A 27,691-nucleotide genomic window follows, 5' to 3' on the forward strand; every position below is an offset into this window, starting at 1 on the left:
ATTCCTAGAGGCCCCCGCCTCCAGGGCTAAGCCCGCCCGGACCATTCGCAGCCTCGGCTTCTGGTGACCCCACCCCTTCCCCAATCCTCCCGCAGACGCGCGGGCCCTTCTCCACGCCGTTCACCGGAAGCCCCGCCCCTATCCGAGCCCCGCGCCGGGGAGCCCCGCCCCGGAAGCCCCGCCCCCCTCATGAGTCCCGCCCCGAAGCCCTGGCGCTCAACGCGCATTGGCTCCCCAGAGGCGCTCAGCCTCAGGTCCAAGCTAGGTCCTACCCCAAACGGCGCCGGGCTCCAGAAGCGTGAACCCTATTTCGAATCCCTTCAGGGACGACCCTCCTCCCCGCTTACTCTATTCCTGTTTCCCTGTCCGCACGGCGAAATACCTCGCCTCGCTCAGGGCACCCCAAAGGTTGACTTGTGAGGGGGGGGTCCTAGCCTTCGGCTTCACCCCCCGCCGCCCCGATCCGAGGGGCCAGGTCCCCGCCTCCCGGCCCAGCCCGCCCCCTAGTGCGGGGTGCTTGGGAACGCGATCCCCCGTCCCCTTGCCGGCCTGAGGGTCGATATTTCCGGCGGCACCGGAGCCCACCCCCACCCCCCGCCGTCATCAGCCCTCTATTCCGGGGCCGGAACGATCGTGCCAGAGCCCACGTTTCCCAGCCGGCAGGGTGAGGAGGGCGCGGGGGCGAGCCGGCGCTCGCCACTAGGAAACGGAAGGGGACGAGCTCTGAGCGCGGCGTTTCGGGAACGCGAGGCATTCTGGGAGCGCGGGACCGCCATTCGCTTGCCTCACGCTCTCGCAGTCTCCTGAGTCGCCGCCGCCGCCGCACCGGGAGGAAAGAGGAGGCCGGAGCCGGTGAGGAGAGGCCAGGGGCAGGCGGGAGTAGGCCGAGGCCCCCGTGAGCGGCCGGGGAAGGAGAAGGACGCACCGCCGTGGGGCGCTGCGAGGCTCGGGGAGGGGGAGAGCGGGAAGTCGGGCCACCCGAGCATCAGCGTCGCCTCCCTAGCGCCTGCAGGGGCGTCCATTTAGCACACGCCCTTCGCTTTCTGTACGTCCCCGGGCCGGTGGTTTTCGAAGTGTGCAGGCCGAAGTCTGGAAGCCATTTCCGGCCCATTGCCTCAACCCCCTGCATCCTTTTACAGCGCCCTCGCATCGTGGCCTCCATCTCCCTTCAGGCACTGGTGCCCTCGGCCTTTCTACGCGGTTCCATACGTTTTATCACGTTTTCCTGCTTCTAACCCGTTTCCCTTTTGCAGTTGCTGTTGCCTTTTTATTGGCGCATGCCTTCCTTCCGTCCGTCCGTCCTTCCTTCCGTCCTTCCTTCCTTCCTTCCTTGCAGTGGTTCCCGCTTCCACGTAAAATTCCTAAGGGAGCATGTCTTTCCCAACCGCACGGGCCCTTTGATGAGTTTCCACCTCCGCCGTTACTCATTTCGGGGATAAAAAAAATCCACGGCTTGTCCCTTTTCCATTAGCCGTCAGGCGCTTGCCCTGTGATGATGTCTTTTCCTCCAAGACGAGCGTTTCCTGCTTACGGCACATGGTTAACTTGGTGTGCACGCTGATATTTGCTTTTCGGCCTGGATGGTGCAGTGCGGGGGGGGGGGGGGGGTCAGAGGGCATCGGAGGGTTTGAACTCAGTGCACAGCCTCTTCAAGATATGCCCGCATCATCGGTTTATATCTGCAGTGGTCAACACTGCACATATATGTGCGTGTCCCATGTAGCCACATGTGGCTGTTGAGCCCTTGAAATGTGTCTCGTGTGAGTGAGGGACTGAGTTTTAAGTTTCCTCTCATTTTCATTAAGTTTAATTTAAATAGCTGCATGTACACAGCGGCCGCTGTATTGGCAGCTCGGGTCTCTGTCACGGGTTCCCAAAAGGGTGTTTGTTCCCCACAACGATGGGTGGAGAATCCGATGTAAGGTACATGCATCACACCCCGCTCGTCCCCGGTACACGCAGGATTGGTTATTTGATGGAGGTGAAGGGTAGCGGGGAGGGAGATGGGGTGTCCGACCCGGAGGGAGGCACGGGCGCTGCCTTCTCAGGCTCTGAACGCTGAGCCCACTTGTCTGTCTCGCTGTAGAGCTCGCTTCCTGCCAAGATGTCTATCGGCGTGCCCATCAAAGTCCTGCACGAAGCCGAGGGCCACATCGTGACGTGCGAGACCAACACGGGCGAGGTGTACCGCGGGAAGCTCATCGAGGCCGAGGACAACATGAACTGCCAGGTAGCCCCGCGCACTCCCCGCTGTCGGGGCCCCCGTGCCTCTGGCTTGGAGAACAGACAGGCGGTGATGGGAGGTCTTCTCGACGCGGTTCCCGTGAACAGTGATTTGTGGAGTGCCTCCTGTGCGAGGGACTGTGTTGCAGGTTCACCGGGTGGGCAGGGATCAGCCCGATGGGATTCTGGAAGAGTTAACTTTGTCCTTTGGTCTCTTGGTTCCATTTTCTCCCACGGTCCGGGGACCTGCCTAGGACAAGTGGCCCTCCTCCCTTTCGTTGGAGTCCCCCCGGTTGGGCCATTATCCATTTGCCTCCACAGGTTTGCATAGCGCTTTGCAGTTAACAGAATCTTCTAGTCACATACTGTGTTTATTTGCCATTTTTCTTGGGGGCGTGAGTCTCGTTTGATTAGAGCAACTACCTTTGGAGGTAAGTGGGTTTGGGGAGAGCTTTGTCATCCCTCCATAGGGAGGATACGAGTAAAGGGCTCATCTGTGACTGTCACCCTGCAGGTGAATGGAGCAGCTTCCTGATGGGCGCCCTTCCCTCGGCACTGTTTTGCTTTTGCTAGAATCACGTGGATTTGTGTAACGCTGCAAAGTGTATCGGCACTCTCTCCTTCGTTCTTTTTTTTTTTTTAAGAATATATATTTTTTTAAATATATTTTATTGATACTTTACAGAGAGGAAGGGAGAGGGATAGAGAGCTAGAAACATCGATGAGAGAGAAACATTGATCAGCTGCCTCCTGCACACCTCCCACTGGGGATGTGCCCGCAACCAAGGTACATGCCCTTGACCGGAATCGAACCCGGGACCCTTCAGTCCGCAGGCCGACGCTCTATCCACTGAGCCAAACCGGTTTCGGCTCTCCTTCGTTCTTTAAACCGTTCGTTAAGAGCTTGGACTTCGTAAACAGATGTTGTTTGAATCTTATGTGACCTTAGGCATGTTAATCACCTCAGTTTCCCCGTCTGTAAAATGGGGTGGTGTTATTTTTGGTCCTCTGTGATACAGACACCAAGATTGAAGAGTCCAGCCCAGGGGTGGGCAAACTTTTTGACTCGAGGGCCACAATGGGTTCTTAAACTGGACCGGAGGGCTGGAACAAAAGCATGGATGGAGTGTTTGTGTGAACTAATATAAATTCAAAGTAAAGGAGCGGAGGGGAGAGCAAGAGAACCGGATAGAACAGCCGGATCTGGCCCGCGGGCCGTAGTTTGTCCAAGGCTGGTCTAGCCGGCCTGTATGGTTCGGTGGTCAAGTGTCGACATAAGAACCAGGAGGTCACGGTTCGATTCCCAGTCAGGGCACGTGCCTGAGTTTCGGGCTTGATTCCCAGTAGGGGGTATGCAGGAGGCAGCCAATTGAGAATTCTTGTCATTGATGTTTTTATCCCTCACGCTCTCTCCCTTTCTCTCTGTAATCAATAAAAACATTAAAAGAAAAACAAAAAACTGAGGGGTCTAGCATGGAGCAGAAATGGCCTGGTGGCCTGGCCCTGGTCCCTTGCTGGGGTCAGTCATTGGCTGGCAGCCTGGGGAGAGAGGCCTCTGGATTCCACAGGTGGCAGCCGGAGGTTGTCAGCTCCCTGTGTTCCTTGCAGACTTGTTCCTTTGAAGGGAGATCTCAGCAGAGTGCTCCCCAGGCCGCCGCAGGGGTGCCACCCACACCCAGGGCTGTCCTGACGGTCAGGTGAGTTATGTGTGTGCAGCAGATAGCTCAGCACCTTGCACATTATAAATTCAGCACGTGGTGACGGTTAACATTCCCCCGGAGGAAACTGAAGGTCAGTGACATAAAGTGACTTACCCAAGGTCACACTGTGGGTCAGGTGTCTTTTTTTTTTTTTTTAATACATTTTTATTGATTTCAGAGAGGGAGAGAGAGACATCCATGGTGAGAGAGAATCATTGATCGGCTGCCTCCTGCACGCCCCACACTGGGTATCGAGCCTGCAACCTGGGCGTGTGCCCTTGACTGGGAATCAAACCATGAATTCTGGCCCTGGCCGGTTTGGCTCAGTGGATAGAGCGTCGGCCTGAGGACTGAAAGGTCCCGGGTTCGATTCCGGTCAAGGGCACGTACCTGGGTTGCGGACACATCCCCAGTAGGAGGTGTGCCGGAGGCAGCTGATCGATGTTTCTCTCTCATCAATGTTTCTAACTCTCTATCCCTCTCCTTTCCTCTCTGTAAAAAATCAATAAAATATATTTAAAAAAAAAAAAACACCATGAACTCTGGGTCATAGGTCGACGCTCGACCACTGAGCCACAGCGGCTGGTCAGATCAGGTATCTTAACTGTTCGTTGCTTCCCAGGGTTATTCATTTGTTTGTGACTTCTTTGTAGCGTTGAGCATCATCTTCCTGCCAGGTTGACCCGCTGGGGCCGGGCGGTAGGCATCGGCGAGGGCAGGTTTCTCTCCTCGGTGTCCGTGCCGTGGAGATGGGTGTGTGGCTCTCGGTAGGTCCTGTGGGGCTTGGCCCCCTCTGCCTTGGTGAGGTGCCACTAGCATAGATCAGTCCTCTGGCTAAGGCATCCCCCTTCATTGTAGGATTCTTTAGGTTCGTGAGTAGAAGGCAATGGGGGCGGGGGGAGGAGGGGGGGGGCGGGGAGGGAATCCTGATGTATTTACTCAGCTATTTATGTGGACGTTCCTGAGCTTCCGGACCTCAGGCTGCCCGTTTGTGCTGTGAGGGTGTCAGGCCCGGTGACCTTGCTGGTCTCAGGTGCAGCCAGTGGGAGGTGAAGCACGCAGACCCTGGGGGTGGCCGTCTCGAGTCAGGGTGCAGCCTGCCCCCCAGTGTGACTTGGAGTGAGTGTGGGCCTCTCACCCTCTGTTCCCTCCCTTCTGAGCAGGGATGAGAGGAGCACCTCAGCCTGAGGTTGCAGAATAAACAAGCAGGTGCTTGTCAGACAGCAGGGGCCAGCCACGTGCTCCACCGCGATTAGTCTGCTGGGGCTGCCAGAACAGTTTGGACTGTAGAGTAGCCCCCCTTAGCCAAGGGGGAGACGTAACAAGACACTCCACCCCCCCCCCCCCCAGGAGATGCTTGAAACCGATAGTATCCTACTCATACCTGTGATAAAGTTTAATTTGTAAATTAGGCGCAGTAAGAGATTAGCAATAATCTATGATAATAAAAGCGTAATATGCTAATTAGACCAGAGGATCTTCTGGATGGAGGCGGGGCTGCAAGGGAAGCCGGTGCCGGCAGCCGGGGGAAGGAAGGCCTACTCTTGCACGAATTTTGTGCATCGGGCCTCTAGTAACTAGTAATAAAATAGAGCAGTTATAACAGCATATTGTAACAAGCGTTGTGTGAATGGCTTTGAGACCGTGACTCAGTAGAACACTGGTTACTTGAACACCATGACAGTGGATCTGATAGGCAGTGGCTTCTAAGGGACTGACAGCTGGGGCAGTGTGTATAGGGTGACCTGGATGAACAAAGGCATGGTCCCCGTCCCGGGTGGCACAGCGGAGGGCATGACATGTCATTGTGCTACTGAGAAAGGCGCGCGGTTTAAAGCTCAGGAGTCGCTTATTTCTGAAGTTTTCCATGTGATGGTTCGGGCCGTGGAGAGTGTGGGGACTGCTGTGCGAGGTCCTCCCTCCTCCAAGACGCCGTTTCCCCGGGCGCCTGGCCGGCTGGGACTCGTTGTGGTTATTTGGGAAGGTTGAGCAAGCTGGGTGTTCCTCCCGACTCACATTAAACCGAGCTCACTGAGTTGCTGCTTTGTCTTATCATGGGAACGTAGCTCAGGCTTGTTAACGAGCGTGTGGGTGGGCGGGCAGTGGACTGCGGGCTCTGTTCTCGGCGCAGTCATTTCCGCTGGCGCTCCCGGGAGCGTGAGAGTGACGGCATGCCGTTCTTGGGGTCTAATAGGAGTCAGATGGACTGGGCTGTGTCCCGCTCCAGCCAGAACACATACTGTTTGTGAAAACACGTAGTTTACGTCTTTTTTATCACACAACAACCTCTGTCAGGGATTTGCAAAGCGAGTTGGGGAGATTGCGACAGGAGGAATGAGATGTACCAGTTTATGCTGAAGGACAAGTGACTTGGCAGCCTAGCCCCCAAAGTAGACTTTTTTCCCTTTAATTTCAACTGCTCCCCCAAAACAGACATTTTAGCTGTCATTTACTGAGGCTCTGTCGTGCTAGGCAATAGGAAAACATTTAGACACACTTGTCTCGTTTCATTTACTCCTTCATGGTTCTAGGGAGTATGTGGTGGTCTGATGTCCAAGTAAGAGTGGATTTAGTCTGGGGGGCCTGGGCTCATACCCCAGCGGGCCACACGGGGGCAGTGTGGCCTCGGGCAGGGGCCTAGAGAGACGGCTCTGCCTCTGGTGGCTGTGCCACCCCATCGCTAGGGCTGGTGGCAGGATACATCTTACAGGGTGTGATATAAAATGAGTTGCTGTGTGTGATCTCCTGGGACATTGGCAAGTGTTCAGCGAACGTTGGCTTTGTTACGGGGTGGTTTTCCTCACTTTGTAGGTGAGGGAACTGCGGCCCCGGGGAGCCAGGAGACTTAGCCAGGGTTACATCCCTGACAAATGGGGGGGCTGGGCCTCTGTCTTCCGTGGAGTCACAGGTGGGGCTGGTATTGTGGACCTTGGTCAGGTCCATGTTTCTCAGGTATCTAACCCACCACCCCTGGTGGTCATTTGTGGCACCAGAGGTGAGGGGTTCTTCAAGGCAAGAACAGGATGGCAAGGACTTAGAAGCTGGAAATTTGCTAAGGAACTGGGGGTGCTGGGCCTGGAGCCGAAGATGATGGGGCACTTGAGCCCTGAGGGATAACAGGGACAGTGGTTGCAACTCTAGAAACTGTTCCAACTCACAGATACAGAGTGAGGGCCCTGGAGTGTTCGGCTCTCTGCTCTGGGTGTCGGGCACAGGCTGGTGGTCAGCTGGCACTTAGAGAAGACGAGTGAGTCTTAAGATGCCAACCATCTGTCAGAAATCGGAGACAGCGTGCCTCCGCAATGTGGGCTTGACCCATTCTGATTAAATTGTAACCCTCTTTCCTCCAGGAGACGTAAAATACGCTCCTTTCCCTGGTACACGGGGACCCGTTGGGATGGACACCAGCAGGCTCATGTCCCCTTCCCATGCCACGCCAGTCCCCTGGCTGGCCTCACCTCTCGGCTCCCTGCCTCTCCATCCAGTTATCCACGTTAGCATAGTCATCTCCCAACGTGCTGCCCTAACCTACCCCCCTTCCTCTGTCCACGAGCTTAAGGGACCCATAGTGTCTGGGGGAAGACCCTGTCCTTCGTCCCAAGTCCACTGCTCCAGTCCTTGCACCTGTAGCTCCTGCCTGGGTGCCCTGTCTCTCTCGGTGAGCCCTTGCCCTTGCCCTAGCCCTCTTGGTATTCCAGGCCCTTCCTACCTCTCAGTCCCCAGTCACCCAAGCCCGGTGAGCGGCCCAGAGTGCACTCTGGGAGGTAGAGCCGCATCTGCCACCCGCTGTGGCCTCCCTGCCTTGGCAGTCTGGGCGGCAGATGCAGGAGAGGACAGTGTGGACAGGCAGGTCAAGGCTGTCCCGTTATCACCACTGAGAACGCCTCGCACGCCGACCAGCCAGAAGAGCAGGGCTGGGGCCCTGGGGCCCGGCCGCTGGGTGTGAGGCGACGCCTGCATTCTGGCCGCTGGACTTCGGACAAGTGCTTCGGTTTTTAGCTGTAACAGTGGCAGCGCTCATACCCATGGCGGTGCTGTGAGGACCATGTGTGTAAGGGCCTGGCACGGCCCCTGGCTTTGCCTGGTTCCTTTATTTCATGACTAGAAGTAGGGTCCCTAGCGGCTGCCTACTGCCAGCCGGTCCGTTCTGCGCCACCCCCTGGTGGTCAGCGCGCATCATAGCGAGTGATCAAACTCCCTGTGGGTCCAACTCCCGAGGGGACACTTTGCTTTTATATAGATAGATGTTGGTTTGTGCGTTTATGGACTCTCCCCCCCACCACCACCAGCCGCCAGCCTGTGCCCCTGTTCTCCACTGGCCTGTTGGCCCTTGCTGATGGGCTGGTGATTTTCTTGCAGATGTCCAACATCACAGTCACATACAGAGATGGCCGAGTGGCCCAGCTGGAGCAGGTGTACATCCGTGGGAGCAAGATCCGCTTCCTGATTCTGCCTGACATGCTGAAGAACGCGCCCATGCTGAAGAGCATGAAGAACAAGAACCAAGGCTCGGGCGCCGGCCGGGGGAAAGCTGCTATTCTCAAGGCCCAAGGTAGGCGCTCCTGGCGCACTCACCGGTTTGTACGCCGGCTTGTGGTGTGTCTCTGAGGAGGGCCTGGCACCTCGCGTCGGCCATCTCCCCCCACCGCTGAGAAACCACCCGTGAGGGGCAAGGGCCTCGTCCTGCCCTCTGTCTTGCCTTGCCTGGTCGCAGTCGTAAGGCTTATGGGGAATCCAGAGTGGCTCCTTAGTGAAAAGGTGGAGACTTCTCCTGAAGCAGACAAGGAGAGAAGTCTCCTCTCTGCAAAGCCCTCTGTTTCCAGGATTATGACCGGGGCCTGGGCTCGGCGTGCTCCTGTCCAGTGGCTGAGCCGGGTGCCACGGTGTGGTGTAGCTTGACGGCTGAGGCAAGGGGCAGCCGCGCTCCGAGACCCGGGTTTGCGTTGACCTTCAGCTTGAACGGGGAAGTGCTGGTGGGGGATCCATTTTCAGGCGAGACGTGAGCAGTTTTAAGCCATTTGCCCATTAAAGGGGCCAAACTTCCATTTTCAGAGCAGCTTCTATTTGAAAAGAAATTAATTCTTAGCGTGTTCTGAAAGGGAGACAGCCTTTCCCGGGGATGCGGGCTGGCTTTCTCCTGGATTAGCGCAATCAGCGGTGTTCTGTTTGGGTCTGTGGAAGGTTCTGCCGCGTTGATTAGCTGAGGAGAGCAAGTGTCGCTGTTGGACTCTGTCATAATATTGGTAAAAAGACTTAAAAGCCACTGGTTCTCTGTCAGCATCTTTAGCTGCGTGTGTGTCTCATGAGGTAGCTTGGGGTTTAAAGATGCAATAAAGTGATCCTTAAAATGCCTCCCCCACGCTGATCCGTTCATCTTGCCCTTCCTAGACAAGAGGCAGTTGTGGGGAGATAGAAGCTCTGGACCTTTTGTCCTGGGCAAGAAACGATGGCAGAAATGCCAGCTTCCTTGCTGGAACTGCTGCTCCCCGGGAGCGCATGCTCCTTGTCACTGTGCCTGTGCCATCCCGCAAAAGGCGAAGCCGGTGGCTCTGCAGCAGGAGGCATTGGTCAGTGAGTTGCCAGGTCCGCTGGCTTCCGCTGGGCCACCTGTGCCTGTCCCCGGCCCTTGCTCTGGTGCTGTCAGCATGTGGCTGGTTCTCAGGTGGCCTCGCTCCCCCTTCAGGGCAGCTCCAGCTCTGTAAGCGCAGAGGGTGCGGCTCCAGCTAGCCGCCATCAGAACAGTCTCCCCGTCCCCTGGAGCCTCGTTCCCCTAGACGCGTCGTCACAGAACCGCCCCTTTGTGTGGCTTTGTTTTTTGTGAGTTTGTTTTATTTTTGTGTCGCTGTTGTAAGACATCTCATACACGCAGAATCGCTCAAAGGATAATAAGACCCCTCACCACATTTAACAGATGTTAACGTTTAACCGTATGTGTTCCCAAATTTTAAGTGTGAATTCCGTGCATCTGTCCTGTTGCATTAGCTCGCGCTAGGCCAGCTCCGGGAATTCATCTAATGTGGTTCTCACACCTGCTCCCCAAACAACCTTTGCTCTGCCTTCCGCCGCTTGTAGAGAGCGGTGCTGGCTGGAAGGCAGGGTCTGGTGCCCGCTCCAGCTCGGATGCCCGTGTCAGTCCTTGTCCCTCTGCTTCCCGTTTTCCTTTGTGAAAGGCGACGGGGGCGGGTGTGGTGTGGGGCCGGGTGGCCTTGCAAGCGCCTTCCCAAAGCTCCAGGCCCTGCGGTGCGAGCACTTGCTGAGCATGCTGACCGGGACTTGTCCTCTCTCTCCCCCCTTCTAGTGGCCGCGAGAGGAAGAGGACGTGGGATGGGACGCGGGAACATCTTCCAGAAGCGAAGATAAATGTCTGCGGCTCAGAACTTTGCCCTTATTCTAGGTCATCTGGGTTCGGTGGAGTGTGTGCTGTGTATGGTCCTAACTGTTGTTTTGACATCTTTCTTTTTAGATCAGGAGAAATGTTCAACTAAATAAATATGGTGGCTGTTTTTCTTTTTGTGAAAATACGGATTATGTGTTCATTTTGGAGTTCGGTGTTCTGTTTGCTTTGGCAGCAGGTTGAACTGTGACACCCTGGGAGATCTCCTGGGGCCGGGCCAGCACTTTGAAGTAGCACAGTTCTCGATAAACGTTGAAAGTGCTGTTCCAGGCCAGTTGGCTGGCTGAGCCTTAGCACACGCACAGACGTCTCATTTTATCTTCAGACACAGGCATTGCGTGGTGCTGTGTTCAGGTCGCCTTTACGGAGACGTCATCAGTTCAGTTGGAAAAACACGGCATGCGTGGCCCTGGCCCTTGACATGGTCCGGTACTCTGACCTCTGAGCCTGGAAACCCTGGTGGCTTCGCACTTGGCAAAAGCAGTCTGATATTAAGAGGCAATTCAAAGAATTGTAGTGACCAACATCTGTGGCTCCCAGCCTGGCTTTGTAACCAGTTTTGTGGGGACAGATTCTTGGGCATTTACCCGAGCATCTCTGCGTTGATTGGCACAACCACAGCGCTCGGTGTTGCAAAGGTAGAAGGTAGGGTAGGCAAAGCAAAACACTGACAGACACGGAAAATGGGAGAGCGTCGGCAGACGCCAAATGCTGAAAAGCGGTCTTCCCGGGGGGTCGGTAAAGGATGAGCGAGAGCAAAAGCTACTGAGGAAGGGGGTCAGTGCTTGGCACATGGCGCGTTGCACACAGTGTTCAGGTAATGGAAGAAGGAAGAAGATCCAGCACATCTGCTCAGCTGGCAGCAGCTGGGGTTTTCTCAGCAAGCTTTGCTTCATCATCAGGACCCTGCCAAGAGGTAACCGCCTGTTTATTGTTCCTGTAATAGAAATCCCGAAGGAGCAGCCCTGGCCGGTCGCTCAGTTGGTGAGAGCAGCCGCCGCCGACGGGTGGTCCGTGAGGTTGGCGACCGCCGGGTTAGCGTGTTGTCTTGATACATCCAGGCGGCGTTCGATCCCTGGTCGGGGCACATGCAAGAGTCCACCAGTAGCCCTGGCCGGTGTAGCTCGTTTGGTTGAGCATCCTGTCTACCAGTTCCATTTCCGGTCGGCACGTGCCCGGGTCGCAGGCCTCATCCCCGTGGGGGCTGTGCAGGAGGCGGCTGGCCAATGTTGCACTCGCACATCAATGTTTCTCCCTTTCTCAAAAAAAAAAACTAGGGGGGCCAAAACCGGTTTGGCTCAGTGGATAGAGCGTCAGCCTGCGGACTGGAGGGTCCCAGGTTCGATTCCGGTCAGGGGCATGTAACTTGGTTGCGGGCACATCCCCAGTGGGAGGTGTGCAGGAGGCAACTGATCGATGTTTCTCTCTCATCGATGTTTCTGACTATCTGTCCCTCTTCCTTCCTCTCTGTAAAAAATCAATAAAATATATTAAAAAAAAAAAAAAAAAAAAAAAAAACTAGGGGGGAAAACCACCAAGAATCAACCAGTGACTGCGTAAATGTGTGAACCAACAAATCGTGTTTTTCTCTCTCCTCTCTTAATAAATTAAAAAACCACCACCACCCTCCTAAGGAGCAAGCATGGGTGGGGTCGGTCAGGTACCACAGGCACGTCCAGGAAGGTTCACAGACCCCCAGAGCAGCCGCTGCGGCTTGCTCCAGCTCCCAGCTCCTCCGACACGTGGGTGACCTGCCTGGTGGCTCCGGGGAGGGGTTCCTGCGTGTGGGGCCATCGCAGGTGAACTTACTCCCCAGATGGAGTTAGTTTTAGATTTGACCAAGAATTAATGTATTGTTTCTGGCCAGAAAAACTTGTTCCTTGAGTTTTGTGCAGAGTAGATCTCTTTAGAGTCTTTCTCAATGAGTTCTACCCCCAGCCCCCGCGTCAGCTGCTGGGCTTCTGTGCTGATCGCCGTGACGTACAGACGTGGATTTATTTGGCTCCTGGGGCCTGGATGATGAGTGTGGCAAGTGGGAGCAGTGGTTTTCAACATCAGCTGAGCGTCCTGTCAGAAATGAAGATTCCCCCAGAGACAGAAGCGCGAATAGACTGGAACCTCTCAGGGAAGGCAGGGGAGGGGGTGGGAAGAGATCAGCCAGTGAACTTGTCTGCATATATGCAGCCGCCTGGGTGGGGTGGGGGGGGCTATGTAATGCTTTCAACAAAGATTTTAAAATAGTCGTTTCAAAAAAAAAATTCCAAGGCCCCACCCCTAGAAATGGTGGGTAGTCGGACTAGAGGGGGCTCGGGAGTCTGCTTTCTAAGCTCTATCCTGCCCCCCGCTGGGTGATGCTGACCCAGCTTACCAGGCCTGGGTTCGAGTGTGTGTGCGTGTGTGTGTGTGTGTGTGTGTGTGTGTGTGTGTGTGTGTGCGCGCGCGCGCGCGTGGTCACTGCGTAAGCTACACTTCACTGGAGAACAGTACCCGCTACACGTAGCAGGGAGTTGCATCCAGAATCTGAAGAGCTGGCTTTGGACACGGTTCACCCCGGAAAGCATGCAGGAATGCCAGCCGTGCACGGTTCTACACAGCGAAACGTAGCCTCACCCTACCTATATCCTGGAAAGTGAAGGGGGTTCTCGCGGTTTTGTTTCTAATTAAATGTTCCCAGTAAAAAATGTGCAGTTTTGTAGCCCAGCTGGCGTGGCTCTGGTTGAGTGTCGACCTATGAACCAGAAGGCCCGGCTCGATTCCTGGTCAGGGCACATGCCCAGGTTGCAGGTTTGATCCCCAATGGGGGTGCATAAAGGAGGCAACCAATCGATGTTTCTCCCTCTCCCTTTCTAAAATCAATAAGAACACATCCTCAGGTGAGGATTTTTAAAAAAGGTGTTGTGAAGGAGGGGTCTGAAAGGACATTTCAAAGGTATATTAACCTAGGTGCACAGAAAATGGGCGGGGCTTAAGGCAAAGGAAAGCCTTTTACTAAAGAAGTTACAGTCCCAGCTGGCTTGGCTCAGTGGGCAGAGCGTCGGCTTGCAGACTGAAGGGTCCCAGGTTCGAATCCGGTCAAAGGCACAAGGGTTGCGGGCTCGATCCCCAGCGGGGGGCGTGCAGGAGGCAGCCGATCCAGGATTCTCTCTCATCATTGATGTTTCTCCCTCTCCCTTCCTCTCTGGAACCAATAAAAATATTTTTTTTAAAAAAAATCATGTGAAGACATTATAGTCCTGGAGCGTGGCTACCCATCCTGACCTGCCCGGTTAGGAATGTACCATCCGGTCCCCTTGTTAGAGGCCTTTCCTGAGGAACCCTTTCTTCATCCGCAGACACTAGCCAAGGCTTGGGAGTGAGCCAGCGAGGAGGGTTAGAGCCGGGAATGGCCCCTCTTCCCAGCCAGCCAGGCCGTGGGTAGACTGCTCTTTCAACCCGCACCAGGATCTCGTGTTAATCGGCGACGGTGAGGCGACAGACGTGGAGACGACCGCCGAAGAGCAGTTCGTACTGTGGTTCCCAAGAGGAGGGAGCAGGCCATGCCACACAGGCCTCCAGGGATCCACGGGGTGTGGCAGCAGGAGTGAGGGGAGAGCGTGGCCCGGGTTAGTGCCGTGGTTTCTGCGGGGAGGGAAGTGGGGAGGCAGGGCCTGCCGTGTGGAGCAAGTTTAGAATTGGGTATTTCAGAGGGCTCTGGCTCTTGGGGTGTCCCTCGTTCCCAGCACCCGGCCCAGGTTGCTTTAGGGCAGGGAAAAGAGTGGCTTGGGGTGTGAGAGTCACAGGAAGGTGGCTGGCAGCAGACTTTGATTCGTTAATTTGCATATGGATGTCCTCCTCGCAGGCACGTGGTTTACTCTCTTTTAGGAATTAACCAACTCTGGAAGAGGCAGTCTCTCCAGGTTTAGCTAGGCCCCAAGATGTCAAAACTTCATAGAAATAAAATAAATAAAAATTAAATGTGTGTCCTGACTGATGTGGCCCAGTGGATAGAACGCCAGCCTGCAGACCGAAGGATCCTGGGTTCGGTTCTGGGCTGCAGGCTCCTCCCTGGCCCAGGCCCTGGTCGGGGCTCATGCAACAGCCGACCAATCGATGTTTCTCCCTCTTTCCCTCTCTCTTCCACTCTCTAAAAAGCAATGGAAAAATATCCTTGGGTGAGGTTTAAAAAAATAAGAATAATAATAATTAAATGTAAAAGATTTTAATATGCCCTAGCAGGTTTAGCTCAGTGGATAGAGCGTCAGCCTGCGGACTGAAGGGTCCCAGGTTCGATTCCAGCCAAGGGCACATGCCCAGGTTGTGGGCTCCATCCCCAGTGTGGGGTGTGCAGGAGGCAGCCTATCAATGATTCTCTCTCATCATTGATGTTTCTCTCTCTCTCCCTCTCCCTTCCTTTCTGAAATCAATAAAGATATATTTAAAAATATATATATATATACATATATATATTAATATAAGGTGTTCACACACGTTGAGTAATTATAAAGGCAGGGTTTGTTTAATACATTTCGTTTTCAGATTTGCGTGGGGCACCCTTGTCTAAGTACTCAGGAAAGTCTTGCCTCATCAATGAGGCATAATTAGCCCTCGACTGCTCTGGACGTGCCTAACAATTCATGAAAATAAGACTTGAAAGAATCAGAGTATTTCCAGGCCAATCTCCAGCGTATCCTAGAACAACACTCAAAGAGATTTGTAAGCATATTAAAGGAGCTGGCGCCCTGCGAGGTGAAATCCACAACATCTGGCATCCAATCAGAGATGACCAAGCAGGCAAGGAGCACAGCCCAGGATGAGAGTCATGAAAACAGATTTAAAACTGGCGCAGATGTTAGAATTAGCAGAAAAGGACATCAAAACATTGTCACCGCTTATATATTCAAAAAGTGAGGTCGTGAGATAGAAGATTTAAAGAGAGAGGAGGAGGAAGAAAGGAGAAAAACCTTCCCGTTGAACTTCCGTAGCTGGAGTCACAGCAGAGCAGACATGGAAGAAGAAGAGGCGAGTGAGCTTTAAGGCATGGCTATAGGAACTATCTGAAATGAAACAAGAAGAAAGAATCCGGGAAAGGAAAGCTATGGGACAACTTCAAGGGACCTCATATATGGGTCCCTGGAGTCCCCCAAGAGAGGCCATTAGGGGGACAGAAAATTATTTGAAGAAATAGGGACCCAAAACTTTCCAAATTTGATGAAAACTATAAACCCACAGATCCAAGAAGCTAAACGAACTCCAAGTAGAAAAAGCATGAACAAAACGGCACTGAGGCATAGCTCAAAACTAGCGGTGAAGAGAGAAAAGAAGCCGGAGCTAGAGAGAAAAAGAAATGTTATCGTCAAAGAAACAAAGATAAGGACGGCATGTCTCGCGGAGAATAATGCAAGCACGAAGGCAGTGAAGCAACATCTTTAAATGACTGATTAAAAAATAACTTCCTAGCCCTAGCCGGTTTGGCTCAGTGGATAGAGCATTGGCCGGTGGACCGAAGAGTCCTGGGTTCGATTCTGGTCAAGGGCACATGCCTGGGTCATAGGCTCAATGCCCATTAGGGGGCATGCAGGAGGCAGTGACCCATGATTCTCATTGATGTTTCTATCTCCCTCCCTCTCCCTTCCTCTCTGAAATAAAAAATAAATATCCAGAATTCAATACCTGGAAAAAACATCTTTCAAATATATATTTTAAAAATATTTCTTAATTGATTTCATTTTTATTTTTAAAATTTATTGATTTTTTACAGAAAGGAAGGGAGAGGGATAGTTAGAAACATCGATGAGAGAGAAACATCGATCAGCTGCCTCCTGCACACCTCCTACTGGGGATGTGCCCGCAACCAAGGTACATGCCCTTGACCGGAATCGAACCTGGGACCCTTCAGTCCGCAGGCTGACGCTCTATCCACTGAGCCAAACCGGTTAGGGTTATTGATTTCATTTTTAAAAATATATTTTTATTTATTTCAGAGAGGAAGGCAGAAAGAGAGAGAGATAGAAACATCCATGATGTGAGAGAATCATGGATCACCTGCCTCCTGCACGCCCCCTACTGGGGGTCGAGCTTGAAACCTGGGCCTGTGCCCTGACGGGGAATCGAACCAGTGACCTCTTGGTTCCTGGGTTGACGCTCAACCACTGAGCCACGTCCGGCCGGGCTTTGCTCAGTCTGAGACGTTCTCCGAAGCACATTCCTCATTAGTCCCTCTCGGTCCTGGGAGAGGGCAGAGCCTCACCCTCGCTGTCCTCCTCCCGCCCATTCTGCATACAAGGAGGCTGAGGCCCAGGCCGGTCCTGACGGGTCTCTCTCCAGGGGCAGCGCTGCGGAGGTCTGCTCCCGGCCACAGGAGGCCCTCATGGTGGTCTCCTGCCCCCACGGGGAGTGGCCTCTGGGGAAGGAGTTCCGGTGACTCCTGGGCCAGGTTGGCTGGGAGAGAGGGAGGTGATCACACCGGGTTAGGCATGCCAGACGGCAGCCTGGCTCACATCCCAGCTCCTCCAGTTCTAGACTTTGACCTTGGACAAGTCCCGTCACCTCTCCCCGTCTGGGTTCACCCACCCACGGGATGGAGGTGATAATAGGCACCCCTCCTTCCGGCGCAGAGAGAATTAAAGGTGCCCGAGGCCGTCCGAACAGCGCCTGGCCCCCGGAGAGGCTTCGGAAATGCTCGTTAAAGAAACGGCTTCAGCCCTGCCTCGTCCCGAAGGTCTGGGCTCCTGCCACCCTCACCCAGGGATCCCTGGGCGGAGGCCCTCCTGACCCTGCCGAGGCCTGTGCCCCACGCGCAGCAGGGGCTTTCCAAACCTGATGTCATCCTCGCTGCATCCAGCCGACGAGGGGAGGCTCGGTGCACCCCGTTCCCAAGATGAGGGACCGGCCTCGAGGGGACCACACCTCTGGCGGGTGGCAGGTGACGTGGCCCGGCTGCCTCCGACACCCGGGGGCAGGACTGGCCCGAGGGAGGCCCACCTGCCGCCGCCTCCGTCTGGAACGTGGGCTGAGCCACCAGCGGTTGCTCTCTGCCCACCGCGCCCTGAGTCACAAGCCCCACTCTCCGGGGGCCCTGCCTGGACAGGAGCCGGGGGGACGGGGAGTGAGGGCCCCGGAAGGGCTGTGGGTACCTGCAGGCAACAAGGCCAGCCCTCTGCTCTGGGGCTGCTTCGCGCTCCAGCTCGGCTGTTCCATCGAGCGTCTCCGTCCAAGAGGCGGGGAGATTGAGACCAGCTGCCGCCGCCTGGATTCTCCCAGAGCCGCCACACCAGCCAGGTCCTCGCACCATCCGGGGGGAATCTCGCCAAGGGGCACTCAGGTTTGTGGGCTGAATCGGGGCCAGTGGTGGGCAGGGATTGAGGGGGGCCGGGGGGAGGGCAGCAGGGAGCTTGGCTTTGCTCCAGCAGGAGGCACCCGGCTGCCTGGGTGGCAGCGGGCTTATCAGGCTGCCTGGCCCAGGGCCGGCTCCCCATTCCCCTCCTGGACGCCGGCCTCTTCCTCCTCCCACCTGGCTTTGCCACACTCAGGGGAGCCTCAGCCCCATATCCCGGGGTGCGGACACAGTGAGATGCTTTTGTGGCCCCCGAGCCACTGGGCAAGGTGGCCTGGGCGGGGCCCGACCCCCGGGAGAAAGGACAGACAGAGGCATGGAGGGGGCGGCCTGGCAGGGCTCACAGCTGGTCAGGAGCAGAGCTGGACTGACAGGAGCTTCACACCCTTCACCCCCTCCGATCGGGGCTCCTGGGAGAGTGCGGGACCAGGGGGCCTGACCCGGGGCCGGCCGGGCAGCATGGAAGGGGGAGCGCCTTCTCCTCACTGCCCCCCAGCCTGGTCCCGGGACCAGCACCCCCCTGTGCTCCCCCTCCCTGGGCATCTCCCCCGACCCCGAGGCTGCCGTCCATCAGCCGGCCTGAGGATGCTGTAGAGTCCATGTGACGCACAGCCCCCTGGTCAGAGCTGGGGGCTGGGTACCCGGGCCCAGGACCCCCGCCTTCTCCCTGGCCCATGGGGCTTCCCTCCGCTGCAGGGGCTCCTCATCCAGCAGGGTCCCTCTGCCCCCGACCTGCCCTCCTGGCCTCCGCCACGGGCATCACTCACCCGGTCTGTTCCCCCTGCACATCCCCACCTTCCTCTTTTGTCTCTGCCCTGCCCGGCACCTCACGGGCCAAACTCCAGCTCTCCACAGGGGCCGGCCGAGGGGCCGCTGGCTTTGGGAGCCTGCCCCATGGTGCCTGTGGGGAAGGGAGCCCTCTGCTGGGAGCAGGCCGCCTCCTGGGGCAGCCAGGGACTCCCGGCCCAGAGTCCCCTCGCTGCCCGTGCTCACCTCCGCCCCATGCATGCTCCTGGGGTCCCCAGAGGGGAGGGCTGTGAGCATGGGCCCCAGGGCCTGGGGGAACACCTCTGTCTCCGGTCTGATGTGTTTTCTAACCCCTGGAGTTGCCCACTCACCACGTACAGGAGGCCTGGGGGGGCGGCACCTGGGGGGCGGGGAGGGCAGCGCTGGGCCCAGTGGGAGACGGACTGGCCTCCTGGCAGCAGCCCGGGCTGAGGCATGAGCTTGCTGTGGGCCCCGCTCTGAGCTCTGCCCTCCCCAGCCTGGCCCAAGCCCTGCCCAGGTGTGAGGCCTTCCCTGACCCCACACCTGGGTGTCCGTGTGGGCTTGGTCCCGCCCTTTTTAAAAAATATATTTTTTTTTATTGATTCCAGAGAGGAAGGGAGAGGGAGATAGAAACATCCATGATGGGAGAGAATCATGGATCGGCTGCCTCCTGCACAATCCCCACTGGAGATTGAGCCCGCAACCCAGGCATGTGCCCTGACCGGGAATGGAACCGTGACCTCCGGGTTCATAGGTTGACCCTCAACCCCTGAGCCACGCCGGCCGGGTTGGTCCCTCCCTTTTGGACGGGCAGGGTCCCTGAGTGCTTGGCCCCCCTCCTCCCCACCCCGCAGCAGGGTGTCCACGATGTGGAAAGGCTGAGGCAGGGGGAGCACGCCCTTGATTAGGGGGTCTGCACAGCGCGCTGGGCCTCCAGCTCGGGCAGACCAGCCTCCGCTGAGCCCCTTCTCCTTCCACCCCCTCGACCCCAGGCTGAGTACCGGACGCCTGGAGGTCTGGGGGGCCTTCGGGGCCTCCATCACCCCCTCCCATGTGCTGGGAGCACCGCCAGGCTGGGCAAGCCACCTGGTGCGGCAGGCCTGGCTCGGACCCTGGTCCAGCAGCCACGCAGCCCCAGGGCTGTGTTCTGGGCCTCTGGGGCCAGGTGCCTGTTCTTGGGCTGTGACAGAGTGATTGACAGGAGGATCCACGGCAGAGTGAGCTCCGAAGCCAGCTGGGAACGCCTGCTCCCGGATTCCCAGAGGGGTGCAGGAAAATCGGGGGGTGGGGGGCAGGGGTTGGCCTTGGGCAAGCCACTGTGCCTCAGTTTCCTTCCCAGTAAGATGGCAATCACCCAGAACTGTCTCCCTCACAGCCTGCCTGCTGCCATTCAGCTGACACCTGCTGAGGTCTGCTTGGTCCAGGGCCAGGCCCGGGTGCAGGCCAGAGACGGAGGCCTCGGGGCGTGAACAGCGGGTCATACGGAGCGTGCAGCTTGGTGTGGGGAGTGTCTGCTGCCCTCGGCCGGACTGGTCTCCAGGCTTGGGACCACGATGCAGATGAGGGGGTGGGCCCACAGGGTGGGGTGTCAGGCATCCCTCTCTTTCTGAGAGAAGCCTGGTGCTCCCCCTGGGCGGGCCCCGCCTCTCCACCTCAGCCCAGGGAGGGACGCTGCGGGGCGTGAGGGGGGCTGTGACTGGCCTCCCCTTACCAGCTCAGGGTCTTCTTGGGGGGCAGGCTGGCCCCTCGCTACCGCCTGGAGTGAGGGGTGAGGTGGTAGATGAGCTCAGAGGGGGGACAGTGCTGTGAGGGTGAGGCCACGTCCCCCCACCCCCTCGGGGCCCAGGGGATCCAAGTGTGTGGGAGAGCACAGCCATTCGTCATGGACCCCTGAGCTGCCCACCGCTCTCCCCTGCCCACCCTGACCCGGCTGTGGCCTGGCACCGAGCCCGGGGAGGCTGCCCGCGGGAGCTGAGCAGGCTGGTCGGAGGCCCGCAGTGCCCGGCGGGAGGAAGCCCGGACAATGGGCCCTTGTTCCCTGTCCTCGGGCCCCAGGCCAGCATCTCAGGCTATCAGCCGGCTGGCTGCCCACCCTCAGCGCTCCCCGGGGACTGTCCCAGGGGAGGCAGGACCAGCCCCTCCCGGGACCCCCGCTCCCCTGACGCCACCCCCAGAGAATAGGAACCAGCCAGGTCAGCACGCTCTTCTCCCTCTCCCCCTCCATCGAGGCCGCGCCTGCGGGGCCGGAGTCTGGGCTGCCAGCGCTGGGAGGGTTAACAGGGTGCGGGACCCCCCTCCGGCTCCCTCCTGGTCCCTCGTGGGCCCCTCTGCAGAGGCACAGCGTGGGCAGAAAACGGGGGTGCGCTGCTTCCCAGAGCTGGCGCCGGGCACGCTCCTACCCACGTGTTCGCTCTCAGGTCTGTCCCAGCCTCCTGGGTGGTCATGCGTGGGGATGTGGGAGTCCTGGAGCCGGCAGGGCTTGGGGCGGGTGCCCTGCTTCACACGGGACTCGCTGAGACTGAGGGACGGGGGTGGAGCCCGGCCTCCTCTGTGCTCGTGGCGGGGTGCCTGCAGGTGCCTTCGGAGCCAGGTGCTGGGAAGACATGGTGCATGGGGGGGGAGGGGGGTGTGGAGGCTGCTGGTGGCAGATGCCACTCACCAGGAGGAGGGACTTGCGTGTGGCTCTCGGTGCTGCGGGAAGCAGTGAGCCCTTGTTCCCAAGGGGATCCCTCCCTATAAGAGGGGGACCTGAGGGTGGGGAGGGCGGCTCTCGTCCGGTCCAGGCACGGAGGCTGGGAGTTGAGGTCGACCAATGCATCTGTCAGGACCGTCTGTGCCCCGCAGCGTCCCATACGATTGCCTGCCGGGCCTCAGGGCCTGGGGCACGGTGCTGGCCTCGGGCCTACCCAGCACGTGCCTTTTCAGGGCTGGGGAAACACGGCCTGACACCCTGAAACTGGCATCGGGGGTCCGGAGAGGGGCCAGGACCTGCCCAAGGCCCCGCAGCAAGCCCCGGGAGGCCCCGGGCTCCCAGCCCCCAGCCCCGGCCGCCTCTGCCCCCTGCCAATCAAACCACCTCGCCTGAGGGCCTCACCCTCCTGGGCTCCGCAGGTCCCGGGCCAGGGTCACGAGCAGGTCGTGGGAGATGGGGGCCACCAGACTGAGCAAGGCCACGTTCCGGTAGAGGATGTCGGTGAGGAGGGTCCCCTCGAGGCCCAGGTCCTGTGGGTGGTGAAGAGTTGAGTGAACCTGGAGTCGGGCCACCCTTGTCCGGGCCCCCTCGCAGCCATCCAGAGCCCCTCCCATCCGCTGCCCCCTCTCCATCTCTCTCCCTAAGCCTGCTGTTCAGGGCCAGGTGGGCCTTTTAAAAATATACTCTTATTGATTTCAGAGAGCAAGAGAGAGGGAGAGAGAGAGAAAACATCAGTGATGAGAGAGAATCATTGATGGGCTGCCTCCTGCACGCCTTACACTGGGGTTCAAGCCTGCAACCCAGGCACACGCCCTGACCGGAATTGAACCCGGGACCCTTCAGTCCACAGGCCGGCGCTCTATCCACTGAGCCACACCAGCCAGGGCCCAGGGGACCTTTGAGGTGAGAGGGTCGGTGCAGCAGGGACCTCGGCGAGGTGATAAGCAGGTCCCAGAGCCCTTAGTTGGGTTCCCTGGAGGTGAGACACCACGCTGGGGTTGGGCTTGTCTGGGAGTGTCTTTGGGGGCTCCTCTGATGACCCCCAAAGACCACTGTCCTCCGGTTCTCTCGGGGCCCTTTGCCTCTCCCACCTCTTCAGCTCAGACGGGGTGTGTTCATCTGCCCTGAAGCTGTGCCCCCCCCCCGCCCCCGCCCTGTGCCCCCGCTCAGTAAGGGGTGTCACCATCCCCATCTTCTCAGGGGCCTGGCGTCTGCCCTCCAGGGCCCTGTGTCCTCTCCAAGTCTCCCATCCCGGCAGAGACCCTGCCGTCGAGGCGCCTGGCCTCCCGTTACTCACACGGGGCTGGGGTGGCCCTAAGCCTTTCATTAGCGGGTCTGGTGAGAGGACAGACGGACACACTGATGGGGCAGGCACAGGTAGGAGGGGCCTTCAGAACCCACGTGGGTCCCCCCCAGCCCAGGGGTGACGTGTTTGAGGCATAAGCCCCGGGGCACATAGGAAGAGGGGCCAGGAGGGAGCGCCAAAGGCCACAACTGCCGAGTCCCGGTGGGTTATGGGGTAGGACAGGCCCCTCACTGGACCTCGGTCCCAACCTCTTGGACACGAGGGGGCAACCTCGCTGGTTTCCCAGAATGCCCAGCGGGTGCCCGGGCTCCAGGTGCCCTCCGAGGTAGAAATCTGTGCCTGTGGAGAGTTTGGCTGAGTCACCCGTTTGCATTTTAAACACCGTTCATGTTCGCACCCCAGATGCCTGCTGGGGGCGGGGGGCACAGGAGGGAGGGGTGGCCCGTGAGCCTAGACTGACCCAGACAGGGCCCCAGACCGCAGCCTGCTTTCTGCTGGTCTGGACAGCTCCTCTTAAAGGGCCAGGAGCTCCTTTCCAGCCTGCCGGAGAGGAGTGCAGCAGAAGAGGGGGGCTGGGAGGCTGGAGGCTGGGCCGTGGCCTTGGGCTGGTGCCCAGGCTGCCCTAGGCTCACCCCTGTGCTCCAAGCCTCGCTCCCACCTCGATCACCCACGTGCGAAGCTGATGTCAGCTCACAGCATGGGGCAGGGGGCAGGGATGTGGGCAGAGAGGCAGGTGGCCTGCCTGGTGCTGATGCTGGGCCTGGAACCCAGGGCTAGGGCAACCCGGGGCTTGGCATCTGGGACTCAGGTTCCCCGTGTGTGTGAGGCCAGAGCCCTGGCCTGTCCAGGGGTGGTGTGAGGTACAGATGCTGGGGGTGTACTCAGTGGGCGTGAGCTGCCCTTAGGAGGATGGGTGCTGGGTGCTTAGCCCTGCCTGGGCTGCCAGGGTGACATGGCGAGGAGGCATCGCTGACCGGCTGGCTCTGGCTTCCTTGCCCTGGCGGAGGGGGGCGCTGAGGGCTTTCCATCGCCCTCAACACAAGATGCCCACAGGTGTCTCCTACCGGCACCCCCTCCTTCCCTGCCAAGGCCTGGATCTGGGCTCTTAGGCCCTGGCGCGGAGCACCCTCAACACACAACTGACCTCTGACCTCAGAGGCATGGACACCCCTGCCCTCTCCTCCACCCTCACAGTTCTGCTGGCCTCGGTGGCCCTCACCCCAGCCTGCTGCCCGCCCGCCCTGCCTGCCTCCCTCTCTGTCGCCCAGACTAGACTCCTACCCCTGCAGCCAGTGGCACCCTCCCCTCGGAACCCACTCGGCCTGCGCGCCTGTCCGGAGCCAGCCCTGCCTCGGGGCCCCTTCCAGGCCCGCTGCCGCTGCCCCGGCCCCTCCCTGGCCTCCAGCTCGGGTGGGCCCGCTCCCTGTCTCGCCTGGCGCTGGAGGCGCAGCAGCTGGGGCCCGCACCCCGCCGCCTCCTTGGCCTCCGTGCCCGCCTCGGGTCCGCACCGCGGCCCAGCCGCGCCCCCAAGGCTGCAGGGCGCCTGGCGCTGGGCAGGCGGGAGGCCGGACCGTCGGAGCCCCGGCCCGCTCCCCAGGCCCCGCCCCCGCCGCTCGGGCCCCGCCCCGGTCCAAAGGCTCCGCCCCCCGCCGCTCAGGCCCCGCCCCCCAGCCCGAGCCGCGCCTGGCGGGGAGCGCGAGTCCAAGGCTGCGCGTCGCTGCGGGGCCAGAGCCTGGGCAGGGGTGGGGGGCTGTCCTGCGGGTGGGTCTCGCTGTGGGGGAACCCCCCGCCCGCGCCAGGCCTGGCCCCGGAGCTCTGTCCTCGCCGCCGGGGGGGTCGCAGAGCCCGGGCAGGACGAGGTGGCGCTTGGCGCCTCTCAACCTTGCTGGCCACGGGCTGACTGTGAGCGTCGCTTTGCCCGTGCAAAGAGCGCTGGACTTGGAGTCGGGGCGGGGGAATGGGGTTCCACGGCGCTGTTTGCCAGCCCTAGGCGGTGCCAGGACCCGCTTTCAGGAATCAGCCCGGCCCAGAGCAATTGTAGTATCTGCCCCCAACGCCCTGCGGGGACACTCCTACCAGGACAAATATTTACCGCCCTCCCTGCTTGGCTGGGGACAGAGGGTGGCGTGGGTCCCCTCTGACCCAGGTCCCTGATCTCCAGCCGGGAGATTCACGGGGTGAGGAATGCTGGTTAACGGTTAAGCCGGCTCGGGCAGGCTGGCACGGGCCCTGGGCACCTGCACCTGCCCCTGGCTTTGGGGAAGTGTGAGGAGGGGGGAGCGTTGGTTCCTCCGGGGACCAGGTTTGAGCGAGGGTCCTGCCCCGCTCCAGTTGTGTCCCCTCTCCTGGGGGCCTCCCTCCGCAGGAGTCTGGCCTCATCACATGCCTTGGTAGGAGGCTTTGGGGGCACCAGGCTCCAGCCCCCACTGCCACAGCAAGCCTGGGGGGTCCGTGTGCCCGGGCGTAGGTGCAGGCAAGGCTGGGGGGGAGGTGAGGGGGACCCCAAGGCACCTGGTGAGATGCGGGCGGAGCCAGGCTCCTTCCACGGGATTAAGCGCCAGCTGCCCGGGGCGTGTCTGGGCACAGGGCGGTGGGCTCTATGTCTCCCCAGGCCGAGCCCCGGAGACAAGGCAGTGCCCTCACGCTCTGACACCCACACCCACTGCACCCGACCCCTCTCGCCGCCTGCGCGGGCACCCCGCTGGACCTGTTCCCGGGCCTTCATACCCTTGGCTCTCTCTCTCCTGGCAGCGGCCGCTTGGACCCGGAGGCCTCCCCTCCCACTCCTTTGCCAACATTTCCCTGGGGCCACCTTGGCACCACAGGTTTCCTCCCTGGCAAACCTGCCCGGCCTGCCTTCCCTCCAGCCCGCTGCTGCCTCTGCACTGACGTGGTGGCGACAGGGGCCGGAGCCCCAGGACCTGTCAGACCCCGTCCAGAGCTGGCAGCCTGGTAAGATGCTGCTCCCGCCCCCACACACTCCGGCGGGAGCCAGAGCCGGGATGGCGCCCAGCGCCTGACGGTATCCTTCCAGAGGGTGAGCCAGGCCTGGCCACTGTCACCTCGAATATGAGAAGACCGAGGTGGGGTGTGGGGAAGGGAGGGAGGGGGAGGGGGGGAGGATGGCGTCTGGGCGCAGATCCTAGTGGGGCTGGCTCTTGGGGACTCTTTCTGGCCCAACCTGATGTGGGCTGGAGCCTCCAGGGCCAGAGCGGTAACCTGGGGAGGGGGCCCCGTTCTCCCTCCCTGCCTGGTCCGCATGTGTGCGTGTGTGCGTGTGTGCGCGTGTGTGTGTGTGTGTGTGTGTGCGTGTGTGTGCGTGTGTGCGTGTGTGTGTGTGTGTGTGTGTGTGTGTGTGTGTGTAACCGAAGGCTGCCGGCCCTGTTTCCCCGAAAGGAGACCTGGCCCCGAGCCCATCTGCCCAGGCTGCCGGCCGCGTGTGGGTTCCTGACTCCGGCCCAGGTGACTTAGAGAGGACGGGTATGGCAGCCGGCACCCGGGAACAAGCAAGGGCCCAGGACAGAAGAGGCAAAGGGAGCCGAGGCGGGGCTGCCCTGGCTGGCTGGGAAGTCGGAGAAAGGGGGCCTGGGGGACAGCGTCAGGGGTGAGCCCAGGAGGAGCTGCTGCTGCCCAGGACTCCCCTGGTTACAAGTCTCCTGGGACCCTTGGAGTTTAGGAGATGCTCACCTGTGGGGGGAGGGGAGGGGGAGGGGGACGCAGGGATGTGTGCTTCTGGGAGGGAGAGCAGGTGCACTGGGACCTTGGGTTTGAGGGTGTTTTTTGTTTGTTTGTTTGTTGTTGTTTTTTAAAATATATTTTATTGATTTCAGAGAGGAAGGGAGAGGGAGAGAGAGATAGAAACATCCGTGATGAGAGAGAGTCATGGATCGGCTGCCTCCTGCACGCCCCCTACCAGGGATCGAGCCCGCAACCCGGGCCTGTGCCCTTGACCAGAATCGAACCCGAGACCCTTCAGTCCGCAGGCCGACGCTCTATCCACGGAGCCACGCCGGCCAGGGCAGGTTTGAGGGCGGTTTAAAGGCTGGAGTGTAGGAGAGGTCTCAGGAGAAGGTCTCGCTAGAACAGCCATCAGTTTTATGCTGATGTGTCCAGATAAGATTTATTCCCGTAACTTGGTCCGTGCCCCTGGGTGTGGCTGGCGCTGGGGCCCGAACTGGGTTTCTGCTATCTCAGTCGGTGACGGAAGCTATTGATCCTCGGGCCGGGGCGGAGCAGTGCAGCCTGGTTCCCTGGCCTTGGTTGGGGAAGAGAGGGTTTCCCAGGGGGCTGGACACTGCTGGGCTGTCCGCCGGCTGCCTGTTCCCCTATCCCGCTCGTCCTGGCTGACTAGCCTGTGTCAGCCCCGCTCCCCCGAGTTTTCCCAGGTGGCAGAGTGGTGTTTGTGGAGACCCTATGTTGGGGGGGGGGGGGCTGTGAATTCGCCCTCAGCGCTCAGGGCTGATGTGGAGGTTCAGGGGCCGGTAACAGGTCTCTCTCGGGGCAGCCCCACGCATTGGACAACCAGTGAGGTAGAGGTTGGGGAGTTGGAGAGTCAGGGGGAGAAGGGGAGACAGCCGGACCCCAGGCCTCTCTGGGGGCCACCCGGAGGTAAGGAGCAGCGACAGCCACACCTTTGGCTTCCCAAGCCCCTGGCCACCCATGTGGTGGCCCAGCTGGAGTGACAGGGAACCAAGGTCCGGGTGACTCAGCAGGGGGGGGGGGGGCGGCAGGGCTGTGGCTAGAACGAGTGAGACCTGTCCTACCTACCTTCCAGCTTCTTCTCTGCCCACGGCAGCGGCGGGCGGGGGGGGCGGGGGGGGGAGGCAGTGCCCCAAGCCCATATCAGCAAGAAGCCAGAGGACCCTGAGTCTCCTGGCAGCCACTGCGAAGAAGCAGGCCCGAGGGCCCTACCTGGTCTGGCTCAGTGGCTAGAGCATCGGCCTGCGGACGGAAGGGTCCCAGGTTCGATACCCGGTCAGGGCACAGGCCGGGGTTGCAGGCTCGATCCCCAGTAGGGGGCATGCAGGAGGCAGCCAATCCACAATTCTCTTTTACCATTGATGTTTCTCTCTCTTCTCCCTCTCCCTTCCTCTCTGGAATTAAAAAAAGAAAAAAAGATAAAACGAATAGACGTGTTTCTTTTTCAAAAAATGTTTCTTTCTGTTTGTTTGTTTTTTTAAATATATTTTATTGATTTTTTACAGAGAGGAAGGGAGAGGGATAGAGAGTTAGAAACATCGATGAGAGAGAAACATCGATCAGCTGCCTCCTGCACACTCCCCACTGGGGTTGTGCC

At 59.1% G+C, this 27,691-nt stretch overlaps 2 protein-coding genes across 14 annotated transcripts in view; both read left to right on the forward strand.

Annotated features, from left to right (window-relative positions):
- The first annotated feature begins 236 nt into the window (after positions 1-236).
- Positions 237-10,442, forward strand: SNRPD3 (small nuclear ribonucleoprotein D3 polypeptide). Its single transcript, XM_080650807.1, has 4 exons — positions 237-852; positions 2,087-2,230; positions 8,283-8,475; positions 10,222-10,442. Exons 2-4 carry the CDS (start codon positions 2,105-2,107, stop codon positions 10,281-10,283), a joined length of 381 nt encoding a protein of 126 aa, XP_080506933.1. The 5' UTR covers positions 237-852; positions 2,087-2,104; the 3' UTR covers positions 10,284-10,442.
- Positions 10,443-21,974: 11,532 nt separating this feature from the next.
- Positions 21,975-27,691, forward strand: part of LOC308238324 (glutathione hydrolase 1 proenzyme) — a 29,365-nt gene continuing 23,648 nt past the window's right edge. For 2 of the 13 annotated variants that reach the window (XM_080650059.1, XM_080650049.1), the window contains exons 1-2: positions 24,509-24,785; positions 25,147-25,347. Coding sequence is in view for 2 of the 13 variants with exons in the window: in XM_080650049.1 (XP_080506175.1) it covers positions 24,778-24,785; positions 25,147-25,347 (209 nt within the window). In the remaining 11 variants the exon portion in view is untranslated. Of the gene's footprint in view, positions 21,993-24,505; positions 24,786-25,146; positions 25,479-25,532; positions 25,876-27,691 lie in introns of those variants that run through there. The other 11 variants (XM_080650062.1, XM_080650063.1, XM_080650060.1 and 8 more) reach the window with 11 other exon arrangements.

This window comes from Plecotus auritus (genome assembly GCF_963455305.1).
Source record: "Plecotus auritus genome assembly, chromosome: 13".
NCBI lineage: Eukaryota > Metazoa > Chordata > Mammalia > Chiroptera > Vespertilionidae > Plecotus > Plecotus auritus.